The sequence below is a fragment of the Vitis riparia genome, chromosome 13, assembly GCF_004353265.1.
Source record: "Vitis riparia cultivar Riparia Gloire de Montpellier isolate 1030 chromosome 13, EGFV_Vit.rip_1.0, whole genome shotgun sequence".
Taxonomy (NCBI): domain Eukaryota; kingdom Viridiplantae; phylum Streptophyta; class Magnoliopsida; order Vitales; family Vitaceae; genus Vitis; species Vitis riparia.
Genome location: NC_048443.1, coordinates 8,266,266 through 8,282,330, shown reverse-complemented (window position 1 = coordinate 8,282,330; position 16,065 = coordinate 8,266,266). Strand labels below are relative to the sequence as shown.

General features: G+C 32.9%; 2 protein-coding genes across 4 annotated transcripts in view; both read right to left on the bottom strand.

Annotated features, from left to right (window-relative positions):
* Window positions 1-211: 211 nt before the first annotated feature.
* Window positions 212-1,557, bottom strand: LOC117928894 (cytosolic sulfotransferase 15-like). The gene has a single exon (XM_034848994.1). It carries the CDS (start codon window positions 1,340-1,342, stop codon window positions 341-343), a length of 1,002 nt encoding a protein of 333 aa, XP_034704885.1. The 5' UTR covers window positions 1,343-1,557; the 3' UTR covers window positions 212-340.
* Window positions 1,558-8,329: 6,772 nt separating this feature from the next.
* Window positions 8,330-16,065, bottom strand: part of LOC117927473 — a 48,368-nt gene continuing 40,632 nt past the window's right edge. Inside the window, exons 10-15 of one of the 3 annotated variants that reach the window (XM_034846958.1) lie at window positions 15,821-15,971; window positions 10,797-10,949; window positions 10,487-10,650; window positions 10,302-10,374; window positions 9,312-9,550; window positions 8,330-9,089 (exon numbers count right to left, since the gene is read on the bottom strand). In XM_034846958.1, the coding sequence (XP_034702849.1) occupies window positions 10,516-10,650; window positions 10,797-10,949; window positions 15,821-15,971 (439 nt within the window). In that variant the 3' untranslated portion in view covers window positions 8,330-9,089; window positions 9,312-9,550; window positions 10,302-10,374; window positions 10,487-10,515. Of the gene's footprint in view, window positions 9,551-10,301; window positions 10,375-10,486; window positions 10,651-10,796; window positions 10,950-15,820; window positions 15,972-16,065 lie in introns of all 3 variants that reach the window. The other 2 variants (XM_034846956.1, XM_034846957.1) reach the window with 2 other exon arrangements.

Here is a 16,065-nt window from a genome sequence, read left to right as displayed (position 1 = left end):
GTGCACGACGATATTTAATTACCGTTGTTTTGCACATGTAGAATATGTAATAATTACACTACTATTATTTCATTAATTGTTATAATAATAATGTATTGATCGTGCTCTAGACTTTATTTCCAAATTAATATTTTACAAAATAATGTTTAGTACTCACTAACTAGCTAGTACTAGAATTCAAAAACTAATTTTTGTGATTTTTTCAAGACTATTAAGCGACAGTAGCATGATATATAGAATCAGAAAAACAGTGCCTTTAACAAATACTGATATAACAGGACATTTGTTTGTTGAATAGAAGTACAAAGGCATGCATGAAGAGTCATGGCCATTGATTGTCCTAGAAAACCTTGAATGAAAGATCAGAACCTTCTAATTTTTCCTCCATCACTTGGACTAGCTGCTTTGCCATCACAGGTGTCAAAAGATTCACCCAGTCTCCCACCACACCTTTTCTAAACAAGTCCTTATTTTCGAAGTATCCAATGGATCTGCCACTCTGGTTCACCTCCAGATTCTTCAAGTTCTCAAAGCTACAAAGGCTTGCTATCTCTTCAATCACCCCTTTCCTCTCTTCCTCAAGAGAAAAAGGGACTCCTAAAAACTTTGCCAGCCTCTTCAACTGAAAGATGATGTCTTCTTTGGTGTCCTCATACTTCATAAACAACACCTTATGGGGTCTCTCTATACTCTCCTTCCAGTACCCCAGCATATGATTCCAAAAAGGACCGAACGCCATAGACCCCTTGCAGTACATTTGGAAGCCTTCTTCTATGGAAATGGGGCCTAGAGATTCAGGCCTGGCTTTCATAAGGAAGTGCCAGGAAGACGCAAAAGCATCAAGTGGATTCCGGCACATATAGACAACCCGAGAATTAGACTTGGTAATAGACTCCGGCAAGGATGCAAATGGAACATGGGTGGCAAAAAGCCTTGGCTGAGGGAGCTTAGAGAGGTCAGGGAAGTTGTTGTTGGCATAAAGCTTGTACTCGAGGAAAGGGACAAGGTCATGAGGATTAGAGGTGTGTAAAGGATGGGTGGTGGAGACCGGGATAGGCTTACGGTTGAGGATTGCAAAAGCCATGGCTTTTAACCAAGTTGTGCCTGCTTTGGGCATGGTGGCCAGGATGAGATCAGTGTCTCTTGCTTGAAAGTGGTGTTGGAAATTGGTGATTGCCTGAATCTCCTTGGGTTGGCACCAAAAGCCTTGGTAGAGATAGATATGAGGAGTTCGCCAACCTCTCTCTTTGGGAAGAGAAAGTAGCAGCTCCTTGCACTCATGGCTCAACTCTTCTGCATCTTCAGCTGCTGATTGGGATTTTGGGAACTGGGTTCTGCCCATTGAAGTGGTTCTGCAGCTGTACAGAATCTAGATTTTGGGATGCAAAAGGAAGGCAACAGACACCCATGTATAGGAGTGCGTGTGGCACCAAAACGGTGGCGTTTCATGTGCGAATTGCTCACCTTTTGCACGTGCCCCCAACTGCCCACCTTTCTTTTTCAGATCATATATACCAAGGAATACCCTTCCCCCCACTTTTGTAATCTTTAACCTGAGTAATGGAGACAGGGAGATCGGATGGTAAAATTTTTCCTGACACATCTAAAAACAACCTATCATATTATATAACCTGAAAAATATGGAAGAAAAATAAGCATGAATGGTGGAAGATAGATGTGCCCGTGCTTGGTCCCAACAAGTAGTCCACGTGTTGGGTGGCTGAGTGGACATCTGTGGACATAGGCATTCAAAGTTGGCCTACCACGCAACAACAGCCCTCTAAAATATCTGATGGCAAAGTCTTAATTTGGTGCGCGCGTGGTCCTTTCCGAAATTAGGAAGTTCGGGTCAACATACACATGGGTGGTCCATTGAGCCTTTGCTTTAATATCCTTCATGCACGTTCTGAATCTCAATTGAGTTGTACTTGTGGCTGTCGACATAGAGCCACTATATGTACACTAACCTTCGCCGACAGCAGCAGAACATGGCTATGTCGGCTGCTTATATATGTTGTATGATTTATAAGGAAATAATATCGCCTTGCAGAAAAGAAAACATGAATACCCCACTGAAAATATCATTTTGTAGCCTCATCGGATAATAACGTTTTCCTCATTAATTTCCCAGGTAATTTAATAACTTAATTTAAGTTATTAAATAAATTAAGTGTGTTTAGTAAAACAACTTAATGACTTGATTTAAAATAAAAAAACAATTAAGTAAAAGGAATTAATTTTTTCTTAAGTTCATATTTTTATATGACTTTTTTAACTTCATTTACCTTAATTACCTCAATGATCTTTTTTGTTATCCTATAACTTCTACTATTACTCGACCTCCTTTGTCCTAGTTATATTTTATGAAAATAACCATTTCAATTTAATGATTTATGATAAATTTGAAGTTAACTTTATCAAACAACCTTAATATTTAAAGTAAAAATTAAGTAATAAGTTTTAAATGAACAACTTAAATAATTTAACTTAAAAGTCAACTAAAGTATTAAGTTTTACCAAATACCCCCTAATTATTAAAAAAACCAAAACTCTAGTTAGAGTTTTAGAAATAAATACGAAGGTGTTTGATTAATCAACTTAATAACTTAATTAAGTATCTTATATATTTACAATGCTTTAAGCATGAATATTTAACAGAAAAATTTATTACTTAAGATTAATAAAAATAAATATTAGTTAAAATTAATGATAATAAATCTTAATTACAATTAATTACGGTAAATATGTTAATTTTATAGTTTAGAATAAATTTTAAATTCATTTTACCAAACAACTTTGATACTTAAAGTAAAAAATGAGTAATAAGTTTTAATTCAATAACTTAAAAATAATTTACCTTAAAGTTAACTTACATTAATAAATAATAAGTATTAAGTTTTACCAAATGTATTCATACTATTGATCTAATTTTTTGAAGACACAAAAATTGTGGATACAAAATTAATCTTTAAATATTGTCTAGGATTAAAAATTAAATTTAGAGCATGATTCATGTTGTGAAATGAAAATATGCTCTAATAAGATTTAGATGATATTTGTTTATTTATTTATTTATTTTTTCAAAACACAAAATAGAGTCTAATAATTAAAATTTTGTTGATGTTTATTTTTTTATCTGAAGTATGAATAGATGTAAATTTGAAATAAATTTTGATAAAATTGAATGTCATTAGATTGTTTATTTTTATTATATTTAAATATTATTAAGTATTAAGTATTAATTTGTTTGTTTTTATTAATATATTAATATCGTCAAGTGTTAAATTTTATTATTTAATTTAAAAAAAAATATGAATTTTACATTTTTGAAATATCCTAACTATTGGATAATAGTTGGGATTTCTAATTATACACAACTTGCTAAAAAAAATGCTAGAATTTTTCTAAGTTAACATTTGGTTTTTTATATGATGTATATTCATATTTATGCATTTCTAATTGAAATAGTAATCTATTGTTGTTGAGATGAATTCCTTAATTTCAAATTTTTTACTTTAGGAAAATTTAAAATTAATTAGAATTGTTAATTTACTTAAATTTAGAGGAGTCTAAATTATATTTTTCAAGTCTAATTAAAGAACTTATTGGATTTGATGATTATTATTTTATTGGTTTTGTTATATAGTAAGAGATTAAATTTGAAAATATATAGTAAATTCGTTATAATTAATTTGTTAGTGTTGCTTATTTTTATTTTTTGAATGAAGAATCATAAAAATTTATGGAATTTAATTTGATTGAGAATTGTATGAATTATGAAATCAAAATATTGGTAACATATTTAAAAATTCGAGATTGATTTTGGAATTTGGTTGAGCGAGAAAGTTGTCTCAATTTTTTTTGGGAAGTAAATAAAAAAATTGGAAAAAAATTTAGTCATATTCAAGGGTACTGGAGCCACCTTGTGCCCAGGAGGGGCAAGAAAAAAACTATGTTGGAGAAGGCGTTTGATTCTTGACCTAAGATCTTGAGTAAAAAGTAAAAACAGACAATTGCCATTAGGCTATCCTACCATTTGTGTGTTGTTCTCTCCTCTGAAATAAATTTTATATCATACCCCCCTAAGTCCAATAAATAAACAAACCCCTTAACAACAAGTTTGTTTAGTGGCCTTATAAATTTTGAAATTATCTTCTAGGTTTTGAATTTGAGACTTATAAAAGATGAGTCAATTAAATTTGTGGAAACACACTATTTCATTGATATTGTAATAATGATACAATTACGTGAATTATTTATATAATGAAACTTGAGATCATGATTGAAGTTGCATTTAGAGGGAAAAAGTATGCTATGCAAAAACACATTTCCCTTGGTCCTCGGCCAAGCTGTCACCCATTTCAAACAAATCATAAATTTCAGTTCTTGATTGAATGATCCTGCCGATTTATGGATTGATGATTATTGGATAAGAACTTTCCTTGAACATGCCCCCTCCAGCTACGGAGGTAATTAATATAGACTCATAGCTTGCTTCAAAAAATCATAGGAGTTTCTTTTGTAAATATATCAATTGGTTGTGATAAAGTAGAAATATATCAAGTGAAAAATGTTCTCATGATTACTTTCTCTCGAGCAAAGTGATCATCAAATTTGATATGTTTAGATCAAGCATAAAACATAGGACCCGAAAAAAGTGGAAACCGAATACCTATAGTTATACTACGACGCCTGTTCCATAAGGGAGAAGGAGTTGTTATGGATAATCAAGTCAATCAGTCAAGGGACGAAGATTATACTCTATTCCTTGCAGAATAGTGGCCTTCGAGTGAGAAAATTGTAAGGATAGTGCCCTTAAAAGCATAACATGATGTGATAAATTTGGAATTCGTTATTTATTTAATGATATTTAAGTTTCACTTTTATTTATCTTTATTCCATGTATTATATTTTATGAGCATCCTTGTTTGCATCTTTTGCATTATACATGACTTAAATGCATTAGAAGTTACACAAAAGATCTAAGTTATGAGTTATTTGCAAATAGATGACTTGTTCACAACCAGTTCATGGGTCTAAGTAACCCATTAGAGGTTGTAATGCACCACCTCCCAATTGGAGGGATAATTGACCTTGGCTATCAGGATGAGTTTCATATGGTGAGTATACTAGTGTGTATAATTATTCACTGGACAAGACCTATAGTAAATCATGACTTAAGACTATCAAGTAGTCACGACCTCACCAAGCTACTTCATTGTGTTGTCTCTCAACCTTGTAAGAATATTGAGTTTGTGCTAAAGTTAGTTGCACCTTTGACTTACGGGTGAAATCGTAGGTTGATCATATATTCCCTATGGATTGGGTCACTATTGATAAAAGCCAGTAGCAATAGGTATTCTCAATAGAGGCACCATGATATCTCATGGGATTGAGATAGTGTGTCGTCTTGGGTGATCCTAAGAAGGTGTGTTCATGGAAACTATGACCAGAGTACGTAGTTCCTTAAGTGGAATTTGACACGGGCTCTTTGAGAGTTAAGATATGTCAGTTGAATACATAATAAGAGGATCTATAACTCAAGGATAGTATAGGTAGTCTTGAAAAACTGATAGCTTTAATCTTGTTAAACTATGGACACCAATTCATGGGGAGAGGTCATAGACCCAAGCACATAGTGTCTTGTTATTATTTACATAAGATACTGGAGTTCAGTTGATTCTCTATAGTGAGATGTTGAATCAACTTCAAAACTAGATTATGAGAAAGCCAATACTCCTATGGGTCCCAGTGGTCCTCGCTCTAAGCTCATATACCTTGTTGACATGAATTATAAGGGTTAGATTGGCTCTAGGTTCACTTTTATGCATAAATTTTTTTTTGGTAATTACACAAGATTGCACAGGGGTAAGTGAACAAAGTCTCTAGATTGGGTTAATTGATTAATTAGAAGGTCCTATTGGGTTCATTAATCAATTAGGTCCCATTTTAGGCTAAATTAAATGAATCAAGCTCATGTAAGCTCAAGTTACTTAAGCCCAATTAGGAACCCTATAAATACCCCCTAGGGATTAGGGTTTCCATAACTTTTGTCTTCCACCATCCAGAGAGAAAGAGAGTCATAGCCTCCACCCTCATTTCCTCCCCAACCGGAAGTGTGTCAAAAATAAGGTTGAGTCATCGGGTAGAAGATCGTGGGTTTATGAGATTTTCAACAACTTTAAGGTCCTCTTTAACAATTGGAATTTTAGGTTTGGGAACATCCAAACCTAAAGGTTAGTACTTTAACCCTAAAAGATCAATTTTAAAAAAATTGGTATTGCTTCCGTTGCTTAGATCTAAAATGCCAACAAAAGTCCTTACTCCATTCCTATCGAAATAACGGACTATGGGAAGCTAAATGCAAAAGGATAAATTAGATTGCCATGAGAATGATTAATTATAGAATAATTGAGTAGGTTTGGAACCAAATATTCATTTATGGAATGTCAGGAAATGATTTGAGTCCTTCCTCCACCTTAAAATCCAGTTTGGAAACTCATGTACATCTTTAAGAAAAATGCGTTCATTCTTCACAAAAACATGTACATTTTTTTAGTGCGAACCAAGACCCTAATCACACTTATTATGATCTAAAAATTCATTCAAGGGACTTCAAGAATTGATTTGAGTCCTTCTCTCATCCCAAAATTTAATTTGGAATCCTACATATATCCTAAATTAAAATATGTACATTCTTTGTAAAAATACATACATTTTTATCTAAGCGCGACAAGACCTCCCTAATCACTCTTATTATGACCTAAATATTCATTTAAGGTGGGGGGACTCATCAAGTGATTTAAGTCTTTCCCCCACATTGAAATCCAATTTGGAAACCCATATATATTCTTTTAAAAAAAAAATTACATTCTTGAAAAAAATACGTACATTCTTCACAAAAATAGGTACATTTTTTTTAGTGTGAACTAGGACCTTAACCACCCTTATTGTGACCTAAATATTCATGTAGGGGATTTCAGGAAGTGATTTGAGTGTTTCCCCAACTAGAAATCCAATTTGGAATTTCAAGTACATTCTTAAGAAAAAAAATATACATTCTTTAAAAAAAAAAAAAAAACATATATCCTTCACAAAATATGTACTTTTTTATTAACGTAAGATGAGACTCTAATTACCCTTATTATGGCCTAAATATTCATTTGGGGGAGCTCGAGAAGTGATTTCAGTTCTTCCCCTATCGTGAAATCCAATTTGTAATTTCATGTATATCCTTAAGAAAAATATTACATTCTTCACAAAAATATGTACATTTTTATTAAGATGATTTGGGACCTCAATCACCCTAATTATGACTTAAAAAATTATTTTGGGGACCTTAAGAAGTGATTTGAGTCCTTGCCCCACCCCAAAATTCAATTTTAGAAACCCACATACATCCTTAAGAAAAATACATATATTATTTATAAAAATATCTACATTTTTATTAGCGCAAAACGGACCTCAATCACCCTTATTATAACCTAAATATTCATTTAGGGGAGCTCAAGTAGTAATTTGAGTCATTCCCATGAAATCCAATTTGAAACCCATGAAATCCTTGATAAAAATACACACATGTTTTTTTTTTTTTTTTTACAAAAATACATACATTTTTATTAGGGTGATGTAGGATCCCAATCACCCTTATTATGACTTAAATATTCATTTGGGGAAGTTGGGGAAGTGATTTTAGTCTTTTTCTTTCCATACTTTGAAATCCGATTTGAAACCTCATGCATCATTAAGAAAAATATGTGCATTCTTCATAAAAATATGTGCATTTTTATTAGGGCAAGATGGAACTCCAATCACCCTTATTATGACCTTAATATTCATTTGAGAGAGCTCAGAAAGTGATTTAAGCTTTTTTCCTATCTTGAAATCCAATTGGAACCTCACGTACATTCTTAAAAAAATATGTACATTCTTAAGAATAATACATACAGTCTTCACAAAAAATACGTATATTTTTATTAGAAAGAAACAAGACCTTAATCACCCTTATGATGACCTAAACATTCATTCAAGGAAGCTTTAGGATGTGATTTGAGTATTTCCCCCACATTGATATCTAATTTGAAACATCACATACATTCTTAAGAAAAATAAGTATGTTCTTCACCAAAAAAAAAAAAACAAAAAAAAAAAGGAAGTTGAGATTACAAACGAGGATGGTTACAAAGACGAATATTGATTGTCCAAATGAAGCCCTCTCATAGCTCTACCTTATATTGAAGCAAATGATAATTTTTTTTAGTTTTGGCATGTATGAGATAGATATTCTTTTGATTTTTGCGGTGGATCCCACATAAATTATACTAGCGAATACATTAAACCAACCAATATATTGAACTCTTTATTATTAGCTGCATTTTCACACACACAAACAACTACAAGAAAACGAATGCTGATGGTTGTATACAACCAAATACATTAAAGTCTAATACAACCTGTACATTAAAGCCTGAAACAAGGGTGCATAATGCAGACGAACTGAAAAAAACTAATGGATATTTAGACAGATGTAAGACATAAAACTGGGGGGAGCAGCACTATTGCCATTAACTGTCCTCCTTTTGAATATATCAAGTCATGTCGAAGGATAAACCAGAGCCTCTTGAGTTTTTCTTCCATGATAGTTGTTATCTGCGCTGCCATGGAAGGGCTCACATGATGGCCAAATCTCCCACCTTGCCTATCCTGAAGTGAGGCAGTATTTTGAAATGCTATGATGCCGGGGCGTTTTCCAGACTTGTTCACCTCCAAATTTTTAAGGCTCTGAAAACTACACAACCTTGATATTTCCTCTATCATTCCTTGTTTCTCTTCCTCAGAAGAAGGAACGCCGAAAGAGTGTGCTAACCTTTTCATGTGGGTGATGATATCCTCGAAATCTTCATATTTCAGATACAGCACCTTCTCCGGTCTCTCTATATGCTCATTTTCCATTACTCCAGTACATGGTCCCAGAAGGGTCCGCATTCTTCTATGTCCCGGCAGAACATCTCCAACCCATATGCTCTAGTGAAGTTGGCTCGAACGACTGAGTTAGAATGGCGTTGATGAAATGCCATAAAGAGGTGAACCTGTCCAATGGATTTCGACATATATAAACAATTCGACACTTGGAATCCTAAATGGATGCTGGCAACAATGAAAAGGGTGTATGGGTTGCAAAAACTTTTGGGCAAGGAAGGTCTTGGAGATTAGGACATTCCTTTTTTATGAAATAAAGGTCAACCTCCAAGAAGGGCACAATCACGAGGGTTGGTAGTGAGCAATGGACTCTGGTTGAGAGGGAGTGGCACCTGATTTTGGGATGCTGCTTGGAAGTGTCTTTGAAAGGAGATGATACTCTTTAAGTATTCTAGGAACCAAAAGCCTTGGTATTGATACAGATATGTGCCATCCCAATTTCTCTGTGGGAAGGGTTGGGAGCAGTTCTCTGCACTCACTGCTATACTCTTCAACAACTGTGAATAGAGAGTTTGAAAACACTTGTCTTGATCTCCATCGAGATGTGTATACATCTAGCTGTAGGGAGTGACTGCATATTAATAAGAAATCAAGCAAAATAAATAAATAAATAAAAAGATCCATGAAAATTACAATGATTGATGTGTGAAAAACACTAATTAATGTGGGTGGATGACCTAAAAGATTTTGTCTTTTAGATGGTACACAACTGGACATAAATATTTTTATATTAAGGAGGGACCTAACACCAAAGGCCAAAGTAAAACATTTAATAAGAAGCATATGAGATATATAGGAAGCAGGTGAAGATTTGGTTCCCATTGGAAAAACAAAAAATGATATTGATGGGCTGGGTACCGTGAAACAATTAATAATTAATAATTGATACAAAGTTAGGAGAGAGATATTATAGGGATGCAGTTCTCAATCAATTAGAACATGTTTGAGGTGTAAGTTCAAAGTTTCCTATTCCTAATATTGCAACGTCAGCTTTTATTATTTGCGTGTGAGGAAAGATAAACCATGTCCTAAGGTTAGCTATCTAGCTACATATTTTCTGTTCTCAAGAATTTTTTAAACAAAAGGGCAGCCTTAAACTGGTTTTCCCTTTCGTTTCTTTTTTTTTTTTTTTTTCCAATTTTTTGCATGAGTTATTTTTGTTTTAAAACATTATAGCCATGGAACACCTTAGCTATGAATATTGCACCTCAATATTTCACTGTCAAATGAAATGCCTGGCTGCAATTCCTGCTTCAAAATGAAGCATATCCAAATAAGCCTTTAATTAATAGGTCGGCCAGTCATCAGCTAATATTATTTACCTTGTGGAAGTGAAAAAATCTGTACTGCAGCATCATCACATTGTTTGACAATGCTTTGTCCTAAATCAGTTACCTGTATCCACACCACATAAAACAAACAAGTTAAAATGTTCCTTCAGTTTGCATATCAAATTCAAAGGAAAGGCAACAAGAAGTGGCAAACGATTGAATGCTAATGCACAAACCTGGTAGCAAGATATAAAGGAAGCAAATTTCATATCTCTGCACTGAATTCCATGGAAGTAGGAAGCTCCTGAACCATGATCCTGGTCAAAGGAGAGGAATGCTTGTTCTCTGTGAGAGGAAGGAGCCTTCCTAAGTGTAAGCTGTTTATGATCCAGCTAGCTGGCTGCATCAAGCATTCAAATTGGAAAGGGGACATAAGATTAAAAATTGAAGAGAAAATCAGGAGGCATGATCATCTTAATATATATATATAGATTCTCTCATCATATCAGTCTATTTGATTCTACAATGGTAATAACAAGTACTAACCATCATGGGTATTTTCCTCTCAGAGGCACATAGTCGTAGGTGTCGTGATGCCCTACTCTCATCCTCAGCAACAATAGCTCCCACAGAAATGCTTTCAGTGTCAAGACTTTGGACCAAGCATTGAAGGGTTTTAAACACCTGGCCTCCTCCGTGCTTCAATACCAACATAAAAAAGATACCCAATAAAATCAGACTATCATCATAAGAATAGCATTTGAGATCAACTAGCAACCAACCAAGTAACAGACCAAACTGTGCAACATACACATACTTGCCAATGTGTTGTGTATGTATCTATGTTTGTGTCTGCTTATGTATTATCCACAGAAGTCTTTCCCTAGTAAAAAATAAATTTACTATTGTTTCTCATTGAACAAAACAAAGTTTCGATCAGTTAAGACTGCATTTGGGAGGACTTGCAGATTTTCTTTAATGAAAATGCTTATATCTGATTTTATTTTATTTTATTATCATTATTTGTTTTTTATAATAGACATGTTCTGGATGATGAGTCAAACTTTTGAACCATATAAGATAGCTGAGCCATTCAGTTTCCTTGGGACGTTCATACAGCCGCTTAATCATTTCTGGAAATCAACCGATCTAAGCAGATAAATAGCTTCACAAAATTTAATATGTTCAAAATTAATCAACTTCTATTAACTTAGTTTGTAACTACTAAAAGCATACAGAGACATGGTCCTCAGAGCCTATTTAGAAGGCATATCAAGGAGATATTTAGTTCCAGAAAGATGGAGATAAGTTAATGGTCTGTTTGCTCACATAAGTCGACAGGTCTGTAACACATAAGTTAAAGGCTGCTTGCCTGCTTTTACATCAAATTACAAAAAGTAACTCTCCATTCTTTCCAACTTAAATTTAAGAACTGGGAGAAAATTCTGATGACTCCCAACCACTACACACTCCCAATTCCAGTGTAAACCCACTTCTTTCTTTTTTTTTTCCCCCTGTTAGTAGGCATGATAATTGTCAGCATATACCTCGTAGGTTTCTGGAGGGGGCAAAATTCAGCTAGCCCTATAGGTGTAGAAAGGTTGTTTCGCCTAATATAATGATATAAACATAGTTGTTAACTTGTAAGTCATATCATATGTATTGTTTTTCTATTTTTCCTGTAACATATATCACACATTTTTTGACAAATATATAATAGAAAAATATGTATACATACATGAAATCTCTATATATTGGAAGTAAGAATATAGAGTAACATATAACCAATTTCATGAATTATGATATGATTTAAAAAGTTAAACTATGCACTAGATATGAAGACATTGAACAATAAAGTTTTGAAAAGTCCAATACAACAAAATATGAGTTAATGCATAGGTTCATCATAAAATCCATAACAATAAAATCTTTGAATTTTTAGTTATAATGTTTAGTTTGAAATTCTCAATAGGCAGATATGTTGTGGTTGTGTGTCATTGTATGTCATCTCTAAAGTTTCAACTTTCCATGTTCATAACCATTCCCTTCTCACTAAAAAAGAAAAAAAATTCTAAAAAATTGAAAGAAAAATAAACGTCTTAAGTTAAACTTTTTATTTCACCAATTACCATCCTTTTTTATATATTCAGATCATTAAAATGTTTCAAGTGTAACTTCAATAACAAATATGTAATGTTTTCATTTAGGATTATTTCCCCTCTCTCTCCCTATTATGATCAATTTCCAACCTTAAATATATTTCAAACAACTATAGAATAATTATATTAAGAAAAAAAATTGAATTGGATTTTTCTTAGAAACTATGAGAAATAGTTAAAACTCTATGTATGTATCGCATATTGTCTTCTGTATCATAAGATAAACTTCGGATAACATACAAATTGGCAATATGTATCAATTTCCATTTAAAAAAAAAGTATGGAATCTCTGCATGGTATCATGTATTGTAAGTTTTGAGCAACTATGGGTATAAACATGGAATGGTGTATAACTATGTAACATAATTTTTATAGGAAGGTATGCAAAATATTGGATTTATTTTCCTCGTCCTACTAGATCAAGATGAATTATGCATTAATTTGCTTTATTGGTTAGTATCACTTACATTTTCATATATTTTTATTCCATTCCTTGCAATTGGACTGTTGCAAAAATGCTCTTCTTTTAAGAAAGAAAATACCTACATGACACAAGTTCGGAAATGCAGCCTTACCACTTGTACTTACATTAGCTTTTTTATTTCACCCTTTTTTGATAGGAAAATAAAAGATGATAAAATAGAAGATACTTAACAAAAGAGGGTGCAACCCCCTTACACAAGAAATAAATGAAGTGTGACAAAAGGTGAAGAGAGAAGAAAATAAAGTGAGAAAAAAAATTGAATAAGGACTCCTAATGCCTTTCCAAACCATAAATAAAATCAGACAGAGAGAGGCTTAAGCACAAAAGGGAATTTCCACTCTAGAGGCTTTTAAAGGGTCTATGAACTTTCTCTACGCTTTCTTTGTTCTTTGCCTCTGGTCAAGTGTAGTCTTTAAGAATGTCTTTGTTAGAGAGAACATTCTCATTCTTTTTTATTTTCATTACTAATAAATTCCTTTTCATGATTTCTTCTCAAAAATGTAGCTTGCAACTTGGGCCACTCAACCATTCCTTCTTCATTAACAACCTAACCAAGATGAAGAGATGAACATAATGGTATCTTTGAGGTATCTTCTAGCTATTAATCTTCATTTTTGCATCATTTTTATCTATAGTAATATTTTTCTCAAGCTCGGAAGTAGAAATATATTAAAAAAATTATTCTTATTTATCATATCTACATTCCATTTAAAAAAAAATCTTGCTTATTTTTACTTAGCAATCAACCTTACTCAAAGGTCAGAGGCACAAAAACTACTCCATGATTCTTCTAATATGCCACTTAAGTTCATTCTTAAGAAAATAAAAGAAGAAATACGGCCTCAAAACCTACTCACCTTAAACCCATGGTTAGAAAGTCTATCATCTCTCTACCAATTGTTCCCATATCAATTACAGTTTTCATCTTGTGTCACTAGTCACATGATTCATAGCAATATATCTATTTTTACTCATTCCTTTCTTAAACCCACCACTTTATTTGTTATTCAAAGAAAGGATAACAAAAGCATGTTCCTATAATCCTATTTTTCTTCACCATTAAACAAGTCAAAACATCATAGAAAAGATCCTTCTTGAATCTCTTTTCAACTTACTAAGTGAATTTCATTTTTTCTTGAGATTTTTGTATTACACTACCAACTTCCCTAAAAATTTAGTGGGCCAACAATATATATCAAGCTTGGGCTACACATGAGCTTAATAAATTGGAGAAAATAGCCATAATGAGGTTCAAACTCAACCTCCTGCTAAACAAGGATCTAATACCATGTTAAACTACCAACCTTCCTAAAAGTTCATTCTCTTAGATGGTAGGCTAACAATGTATATCAAGCTCATTTAAGCTTTAGTCATAACATTCTCCGGTTGTAGATGCTCCAACATTTATAGGAAGGACCAATCATTTTGAAAAAAAAAAAAACCTAAACTTCACATTTTTTTATGAAAAAAAATCACCCAAAATTGTAAAACCTGGGTTAAGCACAAATTCCTTGTGAGGATCTACTGTTTTGCTTTTCTTAAAACAAAAATTAATATCATCTAAGACGAACTTGCATCAAGATTTTCACTTTCGTATATATTCTAACAAGTGTCAGAACAACGACCCTCTTATTTTCTACTTCCTTCTCTTAAATTTAAGAAAAAAATGGATTCCTACAAATGCATTTCTAAGAATGCCAAGAAAATCATGGATGGAAGCTAAAATAAAGCTATATGTAATTAGAAGGATAGGAAACAATAAACACAAAGTAGTACACATAAAAGATGAAGATGTAATGGTGTTCATAATGGAAACAAACATTTGATATTTGCCATGTTAAACTTTGATGGATGTTTTTTAGGTATCCAAGGGCAACTTGGAATTGGTGGAGTGATTATAGATGAATTGGTGGAGTAATTATAGATCATCAAATATAGTGATAAAAGCTTACTCTAAATCTACAGGTGAAAGTTTCGCTACTGAGTCTGAGATTCTAGCTCTGATGGAGGGTCTCATGCAGGCTAAAGGTTTGGGCCTTTCTAATCTTATGGTGGGGGGACAAATTCTATTGGTGTCATTTCATAGATGACCAAGAAACACAAGGCTTAGGGAGGTTTGATGTTGGTTTCGCCAAATATTTGATCATGTTACGCAATTGGGATGCCCTCTTTGTTAGGTTTCTTGCTTAGCCAATCAATTGGTAGACCTTTTCTTGTGAACATTTTGCCTCCTTGAAGTGTAACTAGTTTTTGTTATGTTTACTCTTAGATTTTTGTGATCTTCCTTAGTGGAACTTGTATGATTTCTCTTTCAAGAGTTTCTTTCTTGTTTTGATTAGGATGTTTCATCTTTCTTAATCCTTTTAATAAACTTGTGTGTTCCCACCATTAGTAGACTTGTATGTAATCGTTTTTAATTAGTAGGATAGACTTGCGTGTTCCCATAATGGAAACAAATATGAAACCTAAGATACCTTTGCAATCAAGTAAAATTTTATGGAATTACTTTGTAATGTGTCTATCATAACCATGGATAAAAAATTAGCAAATCACACTAGGCATAGCAATTTGCCTTTTGTACAACTAGCAAAACATATAAAGCATGAAGTCATTCTTCTGTATATTATTACAATTCTCACATAAGAAATTGGATAAATTAACAAAAGGAAAATTGTCATTTGCAAGAGTTCTATCAACAAGAGAGATGGACAAAAAAGTTTCAAGTCCTAAAAAATAAAAAAGCAAAAAAGAAAAAAAAATGCCAGTGAGAAACAATATGGTGTCTTAAACTTCCTAATGAATGCAATGTATTACATTTAAAACTGTTAAACTACCAATTTGATCCAAAAGCTTAAACTGCTAAGTAATGGACCAGCAACGTATATCAAGACAAGTTGGGCTAAAGCCCTAACAAAAACAATCCTTACCCTGAAAATTTTTGCAAATTTGGAGCAGAAACTGTGCTTCCCATGGAGCATTATTCCTACTTTCTCAAAGATATATTTATGATTCTCACGATGGATTGGCTTTCCAATTCTGATACGTTTTTTATCACCTTCATTTGACAGAATCATGTACCTGACAAAATATTGATTAGAAACACAAAACCATGAGAAAAGTATGGATGCATGAGGCCCATATAAGAAACAAAAGTAAGGGGGCAAACTTTTGC

Excerpts from the sequence above, each read along its gene's own strand:
- LOC117928894 (XM_034848994.1), bottom strand. The coding sequence starts at position 1,342 with ATGGGCAGAACCCAGTTCCCAAAATCCCAATCAGCAGCTGAAGATGCA.